The 17,100-nt window shown below is 41.6% G+C and overlaps 1 protein-coding gene across 1 annotated transcript in view; it reads right to left on the bottom strand.

Moving 5' to 3' along the window:
- CNTNAP4 (contactin associated protein family member 4) overlaps positions 1 to 17,100 on the bottom strand; it is a 208,929-nt gene that overhangs the window by 158,137 nt on the left and 33,692 nt on the right. The window contains exon 2 of the mRNA XM_066181677.1: positions 1,479 to 1,589. Within this exon, the coding sequence (XP_066037774.1) occupies positions 1,479 to 1,589 (111 nt within the window). The remainder of the gene's footprint in view (positions 1 to 1,478; positions 1,590 to 17,100) is intronic.

Raw genomic sequence — 17,100 nt, 5'->3', positions numbered from 1 at the left:
ATTTTTTTTTTCCAATCTATACGGTTTAGCAGTCATTTCTTGTGTGGCTGAATGTTTTTATTTATAACCATGTATGTATAATGACTAGCCTTGTTCCATCCAAATGAAGATTTCACACCCACAGAAAATCTATCAGGTTTTGCATGGGAAATTCACAGGAAAGAGTTGAACACAAATTCAATGTAGAAAATGTATTCCTGGTTCCATAGCAAGTACTGAGTCTCTACCCTCATTGAAAAACAAAGAATAAAATGTAAGTCAAAACTAACTTATTTAAGATTAATTTACTAAAGACTGAAAAAATTTTCATCTCATCTCATCTACACCATTCCATAAAACTACATCTGAATGAACCAAAAGGTATCTAGCCAAAAAATCTGGTCATATTATTAAACAATGACAGACAAATACAACATTCAAACCTGTGCTCTGCTGAATACTGTGAACATGAGGTACACAGAATGAGAAGGTAGACAGTCACAATCTTCCAATTTTACACTACCTGCTGTTTTGTATCTACATGAGTTCAAATGATACCAGATGTAAGGTTATAAGCATTTCTAATGTGTGCATACAGTACAGGGCAAAAAGAAGGACATTATACATCTAAAAAATACATTTTAAAATGGCACAAACAACTTCATAGCATATGAAGAGGGCCAAATAGAAAAATCTTTCAAACATAAATTTTTAGGGGAGATCAATTTGAAGATGCTAACTCTGATGATAATACATGTGTTATTTAAAATTCTAAGAGTATATATTACTTCAAACTAAGGCAAGTCTTTTCAGGACATATAATTTCCATTGTTATCACAACTTCATTCAAAACAGAAGCTCATGCTTATCAAATCTGCACACTAGGTTAATAAAATAGATTGGGATATTCCTTCTTCACTACAGTGTTTCTATCTCCCTGACATAGCAAATATTCCAGAAAATCATGGAAGTTCATTGACAGAAATGATTTTGGCAGGACAAAATATTCATAGGATTTATTTTATACACTTCTCAATTAAGTAAATTAATGTAAGATATAACAATGGACTACATGAGGGAAATTGGATGTCTTTGAATGTCTCTGAGTAACCACCACTAATATTGTGGCTGAATTATTAAGACTAGATTTTGACCTAAGACACAATATTTCAGTGAAGTTTCCTAGGATGGCACTTTTGAAACAGTTTACTCATCTGATTTCTCATTGGTAATAATTTAACAGAAGTCAGTATCCATAGATGCTTCCTCTTCAATAAGCCCACAGAGCAGCTCCAGCCACTGAGTTCTCATGTTGGCAGACAGGTTACCGTACAGAGGGAAGTTGAGATTCATAACTTCCTTGAGCCGAGCCTACACTATCGTACACGCCTGGTATACAAACACTGGATAAAAATTATTTGAAATAGTAACATATGCTCTTGAATATCTAAACTGTTTTCATTTCAATCTAGAATTAATGACCAGCAAAATTCACTCACCCTCTCTTCGATTAAGCCTTGCAAACCCAGGGCTGTGACTGCTAGATAGCTCTGATGAACTACTGAATGATGACTGAGGCAAAGAAGACACCAGTTGATCGTCACAATTATCTGCCAATGAAAGATATCACATACAGTATAATCAGTCAGACACCACTTAACAGAACTGTTAACAGAACTGTGGAACTGTAACAGAATCAACTCTGCATCTGTGAGCAGCATACCTTGAAATATTTCCTCTTGCTGTATCATGTGTAAAAGCATCAGTACTGAAGCACAGATTTTGGGGTTTTTACCCAATATTTCATGAGACTACGAGATGATAATTTACCATGTTCTTCAACCAGCTGTTTTTACCTACTTCTAACTTAACTTCTGGGATCATACCAAGAAATGGTTCACTGTTCACTCGCTATGATTTACATGAATAGCAAGTGACACATTCAATTCTCTGTTGCAGCACCAAGCTAGAACCTCACCACACGCTTCTTATTTACTTTTGACCTGATGCCAGCACAGTTCTTTGCAATCACTTTTAATATGCAGTCATGTTTAATACAACTGTTTCTAAAAAAAAAAAGAAATTATAAATCCAAGCAAACCAAACAAAATTAAATAAAAAAGTAATCTCATTCCTTTTAAGCATAGTAAATATGACAAAATGGAAATTTTTTTTGCTTGGCAAATGGTGTATGCGTTTGATACAGCATTATAACGATATTATAATATTATTATAATATTATAATCATGTTTATAATGAGTATAAAATAATCATTACTTCACAATTATTAGTATGCAAGTCCTAACATCATAAAGAATAAAACCTGAGTATTTCAGAAAAAGAAGACTTAACTGCAGTTCATAATCAATTGTGCAGGAACAAGCTAATGTAATCAATACTCCAGCTTTAAATGCCTCTCCAGCTGAATTACAATACATGGTATGTTTTCATTCTCCATTTACATTTGAAATGTATTAATTGAGAATTGTTATCTGATCTACTTTAGCTGAAAGAAAACTAACTTTAAAAAAGAAGTGCAGTAAGTCCTTCCCTAACTATACTGGGGCTGGCATCTGCTCTTTAGAGAAAGAGGAAATTATGTCAACTTTTAGTCTTTATGAAGTGTTTCTTTTCAAGACAATCACATTCTTTGGATGCTACTAGTAAGTGACAAATCATAGATTAATTCTTCTTCTTCCAACCTTTCTATTTGTCTACCAGGTTTCACTGTCAAAATCATAAATATTAATGAATACAAAAATCTTTTCCTTACCCTAATGAATAATTAAGTGCTTCTGTTAAGTAATTATAGATATTTCTAATTAGTAGCAAGACTTTTATATGAATGCCCCTAGGGGATTTTTCGATCACATTCAATATATTTTTTTTAATGTTGCTTAATTTAGCTCTTTAAGGAAAGCTGTTTCTAAAGGAAAGGCCTAGTCCTGGCCCTGACTGTTACAGTAAGAAGTTCTCTCCTAAACCCCATAAATAATATCCATTCACAACAACAGATTTTATTATTTGCTCTTGATAATATGCCATATTCTACCAAATTCAGAGTACTGCACTCATGAAAAAAAAAAATACTACTACTTTCATAACTTTATTTCCTGTTCTAGGTTTACACAATAAAAAGGGCAAAATTTTATAACTACTCTTTAGTATCTAACTGCAAACTAATTTTTTCACTTCATTATCCACATTGTTAGATTTACAACGGTGAAAGAAGCTGTTCTACTTGGGACAAATTTTCCAACTGGCAAGCACAAAAAAGAAAGAAAATGAAGGTCTTATGAGTAAATGCATTGCACTGGTAAAACTTAGAAATGGATCTCATTAGTGAAAAGGTTTCTTTACAGCACAGAAAATAGAAAGAACTTATTAGTCACAAATTGCACTGGAAAAGAAGAATATGATGATGCTGTGTTTCACACAGAGAGCTACTTACACTGCTGCAAGGGAACACTTCAAGTGTTACTGATCCTTTCTCTACTGCCAAAGCCTACATAGTAAGTCTAGATACCAAGATGAATATTAAGAGGAGAAAAAAAAAAAAAGCATTTTTACTCAAATTTATTTGCATGATACACAATCATGTACCCACAGAATCACAGAACAGTTTGAGCTGAAAAGGAGTTTTAAAAGTCATCTAGTCCAACCCCCTGCCATAAGCAGGGACACCTGCACTAGATCAGATTGCCCAGAGCCCCATCCAATCTGATCTTCAATGTTTCCGGGTGAGCAGCATCTACAGCCTCTCTGGGTAAACAGCTCTAGTGTTTTAACAGCCCCATTATAAAAAATTTCCTCCTTGTAACTCATCTAAATCTACCCTATTTTGGTTTAAAACCATTACCCATTGTTCTATTGCTACTTTCCTATTAAGTATTGAAAAGACCACCATTAAGTATTGAGAAGGTCTCTGTGGAGACTTCTCCAGGCTGAACAATCCCAACTCTCTCAGGCTTTCCGTATAGGAGAGGTTCTGCTCCATCCCTCTGAACATTTTTTCAGCCCTAATTTGAACCAGCTCCACAGGTCCATGTCTCTCCTGTGCTGAAAATTGCAGAGCTACTTGCAGCAGAATTTCTCATCTCTCTCAAATGCCTCATATTTTAAATGTTGATCTTCTGGTGAGAGGTGGCATGTGTTATGAAATGAATCATCAGGAATGAGAGCATGCCATTAATACACAGAAGCACTAGTAGATAAACAACAGCAGGCACATTACTTTTAAATCACCCCTGGGCATAAGTCTTCACAAATTTTAATTCAAAATAATAATAAAAAGGTACATTTCCGCTGGATGGATGATACATCTGCCTTTGCAATGTTAGCTTCTGCCAAATACATTTTTTTACCTTTTTTCTTTTTAATGTACATGTTGGAAAGGAATCGATGGTACTGAATAATTCTACCCAGACGGTCTAATACATGTGTATTTGTGAAACACACATATTGCTTTGAGATATTCCCAGAAAAATTCTATAGGCACTTATCATTTTTCATACAATAATTTATGTCAAACTTGATTTATAATAAAAAGGCATATAAAATTTCGAATATTAATAAAAAGTGTTATCCAAAATCCAACAGTCTCTGATATGGCTTTTTGCCTTTGCACAATATGAGAAATGAACAATGTTTCACAAATAGATATACCCTGAATACTTATACATTTCTTTTAGAACAGCCACTACGCATTGTTTCAGGAAAATGACTTAATATGAACCTCTGCTTTATTGCTTAGCACATGTAGCTAAAAACATATTCTTGTGCCAATTTCCACTGTGTAATTTAACTCAAAATTTAGTATGAATTCCAGAGTGAAAACAAAACACTTTGTAGAAATTGTCAAGAACCAGATGGTCAGTATCAACTTGCTTCCCAATGTAAATAAAAACAAATTAAAGAATACTCTCTACTGAGTGACAATTCTGTATGCTTTCACTTACACTGGAAGACATTCTGCATGATGGAAACACTGTTTGAATTCAGTGCTTTCTCACATACTACCAGTGACTTTGTTTCTCTTGGACAGCCTTCCACTGTACAACAAAACACATCTCACATCTGAAGGCAATGTAGGGCTTTCCAGTGATATTTCTTTCACACAGCTTCTCTAGACTAAAGGAATACTTAAATAATCTATTCTATTTTTAAAACAAGGAGCTTTAGTTAAAAGTTGCCCATAATATAGTATTTATTACATTTTATGTGATAAAAATATATTTTTAAACAATACATAAGGATACCAAAAGCATAAAGAAACCCTAGGTTTCTGTAATATGCACAAGAATCTGGTAACAAATAAGGTTTTGTAAAAGAAAAAATATATAAGCAAAATACATACTACCTGTTATTCAAGAAAAGTTATTCAAGTTATATAAGGCATGCCTTTCTATATACCGTAATTCCAGTATGAGTTTAATAAAATTTATAAACCAACCGAGGCATTTTAAAGTAATAAAACTCTTAAGTGATGCATGAATAAAGCACACCTATAATTTCTCTTCCAGTTCCAAATAATATTCCATTATGCATACTCAGAGTAAAGCAAGCAAGACATTTTTAATACACAGGTATTAAAAATCACATAGATCATGCCATATGAACAAAGGAGTTCAAAAAGGATATCATCCTATAATAACTGTTATAATAACAATAGTAAGAGTTATCATGACTCTGTTTATAACATTATGATTGATCAAATAAATTTTGTTTCTTCCACCAAACAGCTGCTTGCTGAAATTAAAATAGTAATAAAACCAGCAGAATACTGGGACAATCTGAAGTTTATTTATTCAGAATGCATAAGTGTATATTTTAATTTCCATGTAATGAAGAAATCTGATTTCATTTATAGGCATAAACCTCCTCTTTTCTGTGAAAACTTCAAGAATGTAAAGCACTGATTTTATTTTGAATGGAAGTTTCTTTATCTGAATTATTAGCTTGGTCCACAATAAAGACTAACAGATTTTAATGCTTTTCAATTTTAGTGAATTTACCCTAAATAAGCAAATGTCAACATATAGTGCCTAGCTACTACAAGTTGATGTGAAAAATTATATTGTTTGTAATTATCTAAAAAGCACATGCATTACATCGACACATTGACTTTACTCATGACATATCTTAACTCAAACTAAAACATCCCAAACCAAGAACATACACAAATTAACATATTACAATTTCACTTATATAACTTTTCAATGAAATAATTTTCAACTGTTATATTGTTGCATACGCCTTTTCTTTTCTTAAAATTCAATTTACTTCAAACTCCCTTAACCACAAAGAATTACCAATTCCTTAATTGTCGCCCTGATTTTCAGCCTTCTGATGACTGCATATTTCTAGTGGAGTTTCTCACGGATGTAACATAACAAGTAGATTGTTTTCACAAACCAATGTGTGATGGAATTCTGAGATGACCATCGGGGTCAGAGGGGTGCCCCATTTGTCCTCCAATCCTGGACCAAAATCCAAATCCTATTTAAACCCAAAAACGACAATAAACGTCCCTTTTCTTTCCTCACTTCAACCTGTCGGATGAGTGTGGTTCTTTCATGTCCCTACTGGCGACATCTGGTGACCGCTCGTGAGAATTACAGTGTGTGGAGTCAGTGAGATTGTTTTAAAGGTAACGGGGGCTGTGTGTAGACAGCCTTCTGCGAATATGGTATCCCGTAGCTCCAAGACAGAGGTTGCTATCTTCGCCTTCTGGCAAGATCTGCTGGAACAGAATCAGGGTTTTGTTTCTGAGGAAGACTTTCAGTGTTTATATTATTTTGGGAACAAAAAAGGCTTCTTTATTGATGTCGGGATGGCTATCTCAGAAACTGTCTGGGGTCGCCTTGGTGATTATCTGATTTGGGCTTTGTCTGCGAATTACGATGCAGACATGGCAAATCTGACAGTGCTCTGGAGACGATGTGATACTGCTTTAAGGAGTTATTGGGAGTCCGGGGCCCCGTAGAGTATCGGCAGCTCTTTTGAGGGGTTGTCGGGCTCCGACGCTGAGGCTGAGGAGGACGTTACCTCGGAAGCCGAGGTGGATTCAGGGTCCGAATGGGGGGTGGAGCTTCCCGTTTACCCCCGGGACGCTGTGTTCGTGGATGGCGAACTAGGTTCCCCCGGGGGGGGCGGACGAGCCGCTGAGCGGGGACTCGCCAGTTCTTGAGGAGCCGGCCGTGCCGGCCCCGACCGCTTCGCCCATTCCAGCGCCATTCCAGAGGCTGAAGAGCGGGGGAGTTCCCCCCCCCCCCCCCGCCTCCCCCCCCCCCCCGCCTCCCCCCCGGCGCTCTCCCGGCGCTCTCCCGGCGCTGGCGGAGGGTGCGGCGCTGAGTCCGCCCGTCCCCATGCCCAGGAGGCAGAGAAGCAGAGGCAGCTCTCAATCCCTCTGCGCCTTTCCGGCATTGGGGGAGAGTGAGGGGTCGCGAGCTCCGCACGCGCCTTTGTTGGAGCCGGACGCGGTGACGACGCAGCGTCCGCATTGTGGTATAGCCACGAAATATCCCCCTGGAACAGCGCTGGAGCCGGGGTCAGCCCCGCCTGGCGCTACGCTGACCAAGGCGCCTGCGTGAGCGGCGAAGGCCCCAGAGGGGGGAGCTTTGATTGACTTGCTGTCGGACCCGATCCCTGTGAGCGGGCAGTCCGTCCCGCCCCGCGTGGAGCGGGCGGCGCCCTCTCTGGGCCTCTGCGCCACAGGCGGAACCATGCTGGGGGTGGTGCCAGCCCCTCCCCTCCCAGTGTCAGCCCCGCTGGGCGCGGCGAGTGGAGTTGCTCGTGCTGGGGAGGCTGGATCAGGCCCGAGTGGGCGTGCACGGCGCCCTGCCGCCTCCGGGGGTTCTTCCCCGCTCCCGCCGCTTGCGCCGGATCCTTCGCTGTCAGTTGAGTCTCAGGCGGCGGGGCGGCGTGGTGCTGCGGCTGCATCAGCCGCGCCCATCCCGGCGCCCCGTTCCCCCCCTACGCGAGGGGGAGAGGGGCCTGGGCCGGCCCCCCTCCTTCGCGCATCGGGCTCGCATGCCCCACCGGGGCTTGCGAAGGGTCCGGACTTGCCGCTGTCACTCTCCACAGATACCGGGACTGCGGGAAGTGCCGGCCCTGCAGTGTTCAATTTTGGTACAGGGGGGGATACGGCCACCAGGAGGCTGGTGCCTCCTCGGGGCAAGAGGTCTCGTGATGGATCCGCCTCGACGGGTCTCTGGACCTTACCCCCGTGCCAGGTGACGGTGCGTCCGAGTGATCATGGAAGGGTTTGAGAGGACGTGAAAGCCAAAGTCGAGGAGCTGAATGACTATGACTCGACACGGCGCTCCCTGGAAGGCGGAGGTGAAGTTACTAGCCTTGCCGGCGCAGCAAGGGCTGCGATATCAGGTGGGGTCGAGCTGCCTTCCAGCCAAGCGCCTGTTCCTGTTCCTGTGGGGCCCTCGGGACGGGTCGTGCCAAATGCGGACACCCTCCCAGGGTTTTATCAAGCATTCCCCGTGATTCAGGGTCCACTTGGTAACACCCATCAGCCTTTATCATGGCAAGCCCTGATGGAGCTCCGTGCTACAGTTGGTAAGCATGGGCTGGGTTCTGCTGATGTCATGCAGGGGCTTTGAGTTTTCAGCTCTGATACACTACCCCCTTGTGATATTCGCAACTTGGATCACACTCTTTTTCTGCCTGTTGAATACGATGTTTTTGAGTCCAAATGGGCTCAGTTGGCACACAGGGTTGTGCTGCAGAATGCTTCATTGGGTCAGCAGGATCCCAGGCATGTGATTGGGATGGGTGAGCTGCTGGGTACAGGCAGTTTTACTGATCCTAGGAAGCAGGTGGCCCTTGACCCCCTGGTGCTTGAGCAGTGCTCGAAAACAGGTATGGCAGTGATGGTTCAGACTATAGAGATGGCCGCCCCACAGGCCTCCTTTGTGACTGTGGTTCAGGGGCCTGAGGAAACCTTTTTACAATTTGCAGGAAGGCTGACTGCCTCAATGGAGAGACAGGTGGAAGATCCGACTACTAGGGAGCTTATACTCAAGCAACTTGCGAGGAGTAACAGTAACGCGGAGTGCAAGAAAATCATTGAGGCCTTGCCGGGCGATCCTTCTATATCGCAAATGGCAGAGGCCTACGCAAAGGTGGGCGTCACAGATTGTAAAGTGCCTACTGTGGCTGCTGCCCTGCAGCCAGCCTGGAACTGGCCGCAGGGTGGGCAGCGAAAGCCGGGAAATGCTCAGACGAGCAAGAAACAAAGAAAGCGCATGAGATGACATTCCCCTTGTTTTTATGTGGTTGGTGTGGAAGGCCAAATCATACCACGGATGTCTGTAAGATGACAGTTCATGTTAATGGTCAGCCTTTACCGGGCTCGGGAAACGGGAGGCGAAGTGCGAGGGGGAGACGCTCTCAGACACAAGTCTCTGTCCGGGTTCTGGAGCCGATGGAGGTTTGCTTGGCCGGCTTACAGCCAGTACCAGTGGCTCAGCAGGGCTTGATGTCTGTACAGCAGCAACAGTTGTCCTAGACTCTTGCGGAGTGTACAAGATTCCCTTAGACGCCTTTGGTCCCTTGGTGATGACATGAGTGTTTTCTTTATGGGGAGATCTAGTGCCATCTCTCTCAGGGTATCATTGTGCATGGGGGACTTATCGATGCGGATTATACTGGACAAATTCATGCTATGGTTTCCACACCCACCCCTCCTGTCACTATCCCCAAAGGAACCAGAATTGCTCAACTTGTGCCCTTTAAGTCCTCTGTTCGCAGGGCAGAAAACCAGTTGTGGGGAAAGGGTGGTTTTGGATCTACGGGGCCACCTCAGGTTTACTGGACTGCTGTCATGACAAAGGACCATCCTGAGAAGATCTGCACCCTGTCCGTCCCTGGTGCAACACCGTCTGAGATCCGCCTTCGCGGGCTCCTCGATACAGGCGTGGACATCACGATTGTTTCCCTTGCTGCCTGGCCCCCAGAATGGCCTTTGGATTGGGTGCAGACGTCTGTCACGGGATTGGCAGGAACGGCGCACTGCCACGTGAGCCAGAGGCCCATGATTATCACAAACCCAGGCCCATGATTATCACAAACCCAGAGGAACAGACGGCCATGATCTGGCCTCATGTCACAGCTGAGGTTTCTACCAATCTCTGGGGGCGGGATGTTCTGGCTGCATGGGGGGTGCGTCTGGGGACGGATTTTTGATGGGGGCCACTGCGATGAAGGGCGCAGGGTGTCCCACGCCTCCTATGCTGTGGCTGGTGGATGAACCCATTGGGGAGAATCAGTGGCCCCTCCCTCAAGATAAATTAGTCGCCCTTCGTGACTTAGTGCAGGAGCAGTTGGACCAGGGTCATCTTCTACCAGTCCCTGGAACACTCCTGTTTTCTGTATCAGAAAGAAGTCTGGGAAATGGAGGTTGCTACAAGATCTCTGGAAAGTTAATGCCGTGGTGGAAGGCATGGGGGCATTGCAGGTCGGTATGCCATCGCCCACCATGCTTCCTGCCGATTGGCTAGTCCTCATCGTGGATCTAAAGGATTGTTTTTTCACAATTCCTTTGCATCCTGATGACAAACCAAAATTTGCCTTCACAGTGCCAGCAATTAACAATGCTGAGCCTGCATGGAGGTATCAATGGAGGGTGCTTCCCCAGGGTTGTCGCAACTCGCCGTAAATATGTCAATGGTGCGTGGCCAGAGCCTTGTCTGGAGTTCGCAAGCAGTTTCCTGATGCTCATGTTTATCACTACGTGGATGACATATTGGTGGCTGTGCCCACCCAGAATGAACTGCTGAGGATACGGCCTCAATTACTCGCCACTTTGCATTCTCATGGACTGCAGGTGGCTCCAGAAAAGGTCCAGCAGGAACCTCCCTGGAAATATTTGGGGGTCAAAAGTCTGGAACGAACAATCCAACACCAAGAGGTGCAATTTATACATTTGGTGAAAACATTGAATGATGCCCAGAAACTGGTGGGTGTAATCACCTGGCTGCGTCCATATTTGTGGTTCACCACAACACAATTGTCTCCCTTGTTTGATTTGTTAAAGGGAGACTCCCGATTTGAAATTGCCTCGTACATTGACCTCTGAGGCACGTGAGGTGCTGGAGGAGGTTCAGCGAGCTGTTTCTGCTCGTCAAGTTTATCGTATCGATCCCTACATTGATGTCACTGTGTTCATTACCATTATGGATTTGCATCCTGCAGGTGTCATTGGCCAATGGAATGATGAATGGTCCGATTCCTTGCACGTCCTGGAATGGGTTTTCCTGCCCCATCAGCCACAGAAGACGGCAACGAGATTGTTTGAGCTAATTGCTTGGTTAATAATCAAATGCAGGCAATGATGCTTGCAATTGATGGGTGCAGATCCTGCAAAGATTGTGCTCCCGGTACCACGGGACGAATTTGACTGGAGCTTTGCAAACAGTATTTCTCTGCAAAGTGCTCTGGAAAATTTTACAGGGCATATTACGTACCATCTGCCCAGCCACAAGTTATTGCAAGTGGCAAACTTCACAGAAATTTCTTTGTGGCCAAAAAATAGTCAGGAGCCAGTGCAAGGACCCACTGTCTTTACTGACGGTTCGGGACAGACCAGAAAGGCCATTGTCACCTGGAAGGATGGATCTGGGTGGCAGGTTCTGGAAGGTCATGAAGATGGATCAGCCCAGTCGGTTGAATTGAGGGCTGCCGTCATGGCATTTCAAAAGTTTTCACAGCGACCTTTCAATTTGGTCACGGATTCCGCTTATCTGGCTGACATGGCACAGCATTTGGGCCATTCGATTTTGAAGGAGGTCAGCAATGCTGATTTGTTTCATTTGCTGAAGGTCCTGTGGTGTGCCATTCAGGCCCAGGTTCATCCATTCTACATTCTGCATGTTAGAAGCCATACCAATCTGCCAGGGTTTATCACGGAAGGTAATGTGAGGGCTGACAAGTTGGCTAACCCTGCATGGGTAGCACCTCAGCCTGATACACTCGCGCAGGCCAGGGCATCACATGGGTTTTTTCATCAGAACGCACATACCTTACAAAAGCAGTTTCAGCTGACGCCAGCGGAGGCTCACGACATTGTCGAATCATGCGATGACTGTCATGCACTGGCTGCACCTTTACTGGCAGGGGTAAACCCCAGAGGCCTTAGGGCCTTGGAGCTTTGGCAGACGGATGTTATCCAAGTTGCCGAGTTTGGCCGGTTCAAGTATGTGCATGTCACTGTTGATACTTTCTCCTCTGCAATGTGGGCTTCTGCGATGTCATTGCCCAGTGGAGGCAGGCCTTTGCCGTTTTAGGCATACTTTCTGCTGTGAAGACTGACAGTGGTCCTGCTTTTGCCTCACAGAAGGTGCGGCAGTTCCTGCAGCTATGGCGAGTGTCACACAAGTTCGGTATCCCTCTTTCTCTGACTGGGCAAGCAATTGTACAACGCGCTCATGGTACTCTGAAGCGGGTTCTTCAAAAAGAAAAACGGGGAATGCAGGGTGAGACCCTGCACAGTCAGTTGGCAAAGGCTTTGTACACTATCAATCACCTTACGGTGCCACAGAATTCTAATAACCTGATTATGGTGAACCATCACCTCTCATTGCAGGCATCGGACAAGACGCATCAGCCTCGGGCGAAAGTTCAGGCGCGAAATTTAGTCACTAAGCAGTGGGAAGGTCCCTATGACCTTATCGCTTCGGGGCGTGGGTGTGCGTGTGTATCCACAGATACTGGAGTACGCTGGGTACCTGCGAAGTGTGTTCGTCGTGACCTGCGACCGCAAAGGCAGAATCCAACCAACAGGCAAGCTGGAAACAGTGACCAAAATGAAAGACAGCAAGTGGATGAACCATTGAGTGATGACTCTGATACAGACGATGCGAGTGTTCACTCTGATGGCCCTTCCAAAGGCAGAGACTGAACATTGTACGTTTTTCTTTTCTTTTTTCTAAAACAAAAAGGGTGAGATGTCGACCTGATTTTCAGCCTTCTGATGACTGTTTACATATTTCTAGTGGAGTTTCTCATGGATGTAACATAAACAAGTAGATTGTTTTCACATACCAATGTGTGATGGACTTCTGAGATGACCATTGGGGTCAGAGAGGTGTCCCCTTTGTCCTCCAGTCCTGGACCAAACTCCAAATCCTATTTAAACCCCAAAACGACAATAAACGTCCCTTTTCTTTCCTCACTTCAACGTGTCAGGTGAGTGTGGTTCTTTCATGTCCCTACTGGCGACACTTAATTAACTCTTAAACTTCTCATAAGGCAGGACAGAAGTAGTATAGAAGGAAAAAAAAGGAATTATGACGTTTGACTTCCCTAGAAACCTATCAAGTTCTTTGGTTTTATGAAGGACTCAAAGAAAATATTGAGTACTTAAAGAGCAATGCAACACTTTAACATGAAACAAAGCTAACAAAAAAATTGTTTGTTTTGTGTGCCAGTAAACCACATGAAAAGAAAACAAAAGTTGAAAAAAAAAGAAAGTTTAGCAACCTTTTCTCAAGTAGAGAAAACTAAATACCTAATCATCCGACAACTAGAATAGCTAAAAACTACTAGAAATGCAGTCACTCACAGAACAGAAGAGGGAGCTGTGGGAGTCTCTCAGAAGTGTAATAATGTTCACCTTTCCCATGCAGATAACCACTCAGAAGGATCAATTCTGCCATGAAATTTTAATAAATTAATATCTATGATGAAAAACCTCGTGAAAAGGAATGAGGCTCATAAAAACAAAGGACATGTCATACTGTAGTGCTTGTTAAAATCTAAAAAAAGGTGCCACAAAACCTACCTTCCAATAGGTATTTAAAAAATCTTTGGTTCTGTCATGTGTATTTCAAAGTATCCGTTCCCAGCACTGTGAAGAGCAAATATTCTCTAGCCCATCTACTCTTTTCAACAAAAGAGACTTTATTTTCCACAGGAGTGAGCACCTATGTCATTTTACCTAATAGAAATTTTAAATATGTTAATTGTGGTAATTTAGTCTTTGGTCAGTGTGCAGGCTTGTAAGAAGTTTAAAAAGATTCACTGCATTTAATGAGATTCCTGTGCCACAGATAAATAGAGATTTCCCCTCTCCTTGTTTTCCTGAGAGGTTTTGACCATTATGCTGGTTCCCAGTCTTAGTGAAATTTTCATCAATAAGAGAAATGAGGAGAAGTTGACAGATTTACAGACCATTCCTTAACACTTTCTGGCCTTCCAGCTACACAGTATGCAATGTCACTTAAGATGAACCCGGCTTGTCATTACTGCTGTTTCTATATACTGATGCTTGCATTTGCTTCCTGGACAGGGATAAATTATCCTTGTTCAGAGAGCCTAAGAACTTCTTTATCCCAGATGTAGTGCTGGCTATTTGCAACTAGAAGTTTAAAAACAACTCCCTAGGAAAGTTGCACTGTTTCGTTCATGCCTCGATAGCCACCAGGGTTTTCCCTTCTTCAGTTCAGTTCATGGAACATTTTTAGGCATTTCCACATAATTACATTTCAACTGCATGTAATAGACAAGTAAGTTCATACTGCCTTACTTCATGAAGGTTTTCTGCTGTTTACTTCTTCGAAATACGTTAACCTTTCAAGCTGAAATTTTACTAGTGACTAACTCAGGCTGATTTTCCTAATTTATATTTTATTTAAACACAAGTTTTCATTAATAGATTTCACTTATTTCTTGGAGGCTGTGGAGAGAGAAGGCAGGGAGCTGACTGCCCAAGATAAGAAAAGGTTTTAAGATTTTGAAATAATTTCTCTGCAAATGCAAAGACTTCATCAAGGAGATAACCTGCATGGCAAGGTTGATGATTTTCTTGAATTTGAAACAAAGTCTTCCTGTTTTCTGATAAAATCATTATCTTTTCCAGATAGCAGTTAACACAAATTCAGCACAGAATTCTGACATTTAGCAGTCAATTGTTCCTTTTATATTCACATCAGGTATGTGATTTTTACCTTCACAAAATACATTAAATGCTGTATTTCCTTCCTTTTAAGGAGCCATCCCTTTTTCACAATAGCAGCTATTTCATGCCAACAAGAAATCAAGAACAGCTAGTGAGTACAAAAAGCCAAATTTCCTCTGTGTTCAAAGACAACTTTGCTCTCTGGAGACATGAAAGAATTTTTGTGACTGAACACGGTGAACTTAAAAAGACAAACCAGACGGAATAAGATAAACACTGCAGTTATATAGATCGGAATTTAATTATACAGGAATTGAAACAAAAAATGTTTCCCTACAGATATTTGCAAAGATTTACACCTTGAAATATATATTCAAGTGTTGGCATGGTTGTTACATAGCTGGAAACTATGTTTTCCTTAGGTTTTTATTTGTTTATTTTTACTTCTTTACTATCTGTTTGCGTGATATTTTTATTCCATATAGGAGGAAAAGGGAGCATGAAAATCACAGAGTTCTGAAAATCCATGAAGAAGTGAAACAAAGGACTTCCTTGTTCTTAATACTCAGAAACCAGCCCCAAGTCAGAAACTCCACTATTAAGTGACATTAAAGAAACACTAGTAACAACTGAATTAACTCACTCCTGATTCTCTTGGTCTTTTCCAGAAACCTTCAGACAATGATTCAATGCAGCACAAGTACTGTCACTAAAACTTAACTCTTAATTCCTACTACCATTTGAAACCAGAAAAGTTCTTACAATAATTTCCAAGATTATTAGATAAAGACTGTATTTTTTCACAGATTCCAATTACATTTTTAATTTGTGAGTTCAGTGGTGAAAGGGCATATGATTCAATAAAACATTAGACTAGGGCAAACCAGAGGTGATGGAGAAATGGGTGACTTCCAGTTACGACCTTCTTATTCACTTTGATGAAGACAAAATTTATTAATTAAGCAAATATGCTTCAGTAGCACTTTTATATCGGCTTCTCCAGGATGCATCCTACAGTGACTCAAGTAGAAGGACTTTTCTACTAGATGAGAAAGTTTTGTGTCTTTTGACTTTAAGGCCTACATTTTCTCAAAAAAAGAATCAGAATGGCAAAATGATGATAAACACTCCAAAACATCCAAGAATCATGGTTTTGTGTGTTCCTTATTTGGTTGTATAAACTCAAAATAATATTTAATTAATATTTCTATTACTGAAATATCATGCATTTTCATTAAGTTTTGGTGGAGATCTTTGCAACATGGACTACAGGTTGAAAACAGCTTTTCGTATAAAAAGGTAGTAATACATCAAATGTTAGTATGATCTTATGGGTAAATAATTCAGTAAGTCTACTGGGTTTTTTCTGTGAAAAGCTGTGAAAGACTTTATAATGGCGGTTTGAAGTTTCTCAAGCACATGTGGTAGTAAAAAGACAAGGTTCTTAGAATGAAAACAAATATTGCAACATATCATGTATTGGAGTTGGAAAAAATATAATTTAGAATTAAAATATTTCATACTGATCAAAAAGAACATGAAATTTACCATTAGCTTTCATTTTTTCCCATGTCATCATGCAGTATATGAAAACTAATTTTGTAGCACCATGAAAGTTAGTTCTCATGAAGTATGTCCTTAACATTCTTGCTGGATGATTAAATTTTCACCATCTCAGTGCCATGTCATAATGTTTTTTAAATTCAGAATATTTTATTAGAAATTAATTCTTTTCATGCAGAACATAATCAGGTAACATATACATGTTTCTCGAGATAATAAAAGCCTCTTTACCACAAGAGAGGATATTTTACACACCCTGTTACCAGAAGTACCTAGAAATCATTTTTATTTTTCCTAAACCAGCAGATGGAGAGACAATTCACACAAAATTGGGAAAGAACTGGTTTTTTTGATGAAAGCTTTGACTGTGATTTAATTACGTCAAACTTTGCTCAAAGATAGAGGGTTTCACTTAGTTTACATTTCACCCAAGCAACCGACTTCCCACTCTTAAAAACAGAACAATTCCCCTCAAAAAAAAAAAAAAAAAAAATATATATATATACACACACACGTAAGATTTCACAGGGAAACATCAATGACATTCAGTGCCTAAAAAATTCCAAAAGCCCCCCTCATTTAATCCATGACTCTGGCAACAGGCTCCTCATAATCACTTCCAAAGGCATGGGTTAGCTCTGCTTTGC

The sequence above is a fragment of the Chamaea fasciata genome, unplaced genomic scaffold, assembly GCF_029207755.1.
Source record: "Chamaea fasciata isolate MVZ Bird 193981 ecotype frontalis unplaced genomic scaffold, bChaFas1.0.hap1 SCAF_4, whole genome shotgun sequence".
Lineage (NCBI taxonomy): Eukaryota > Metazoa > Chordata > Aves > Passeriformes > Sylviidae > Chamaea > Chamaea fasciata.
The sequence above is the reverse complement of the archived record's forward strand: the minus strand, read 5'-3'. Positions and strand labels throughout refer to the sequence as shown.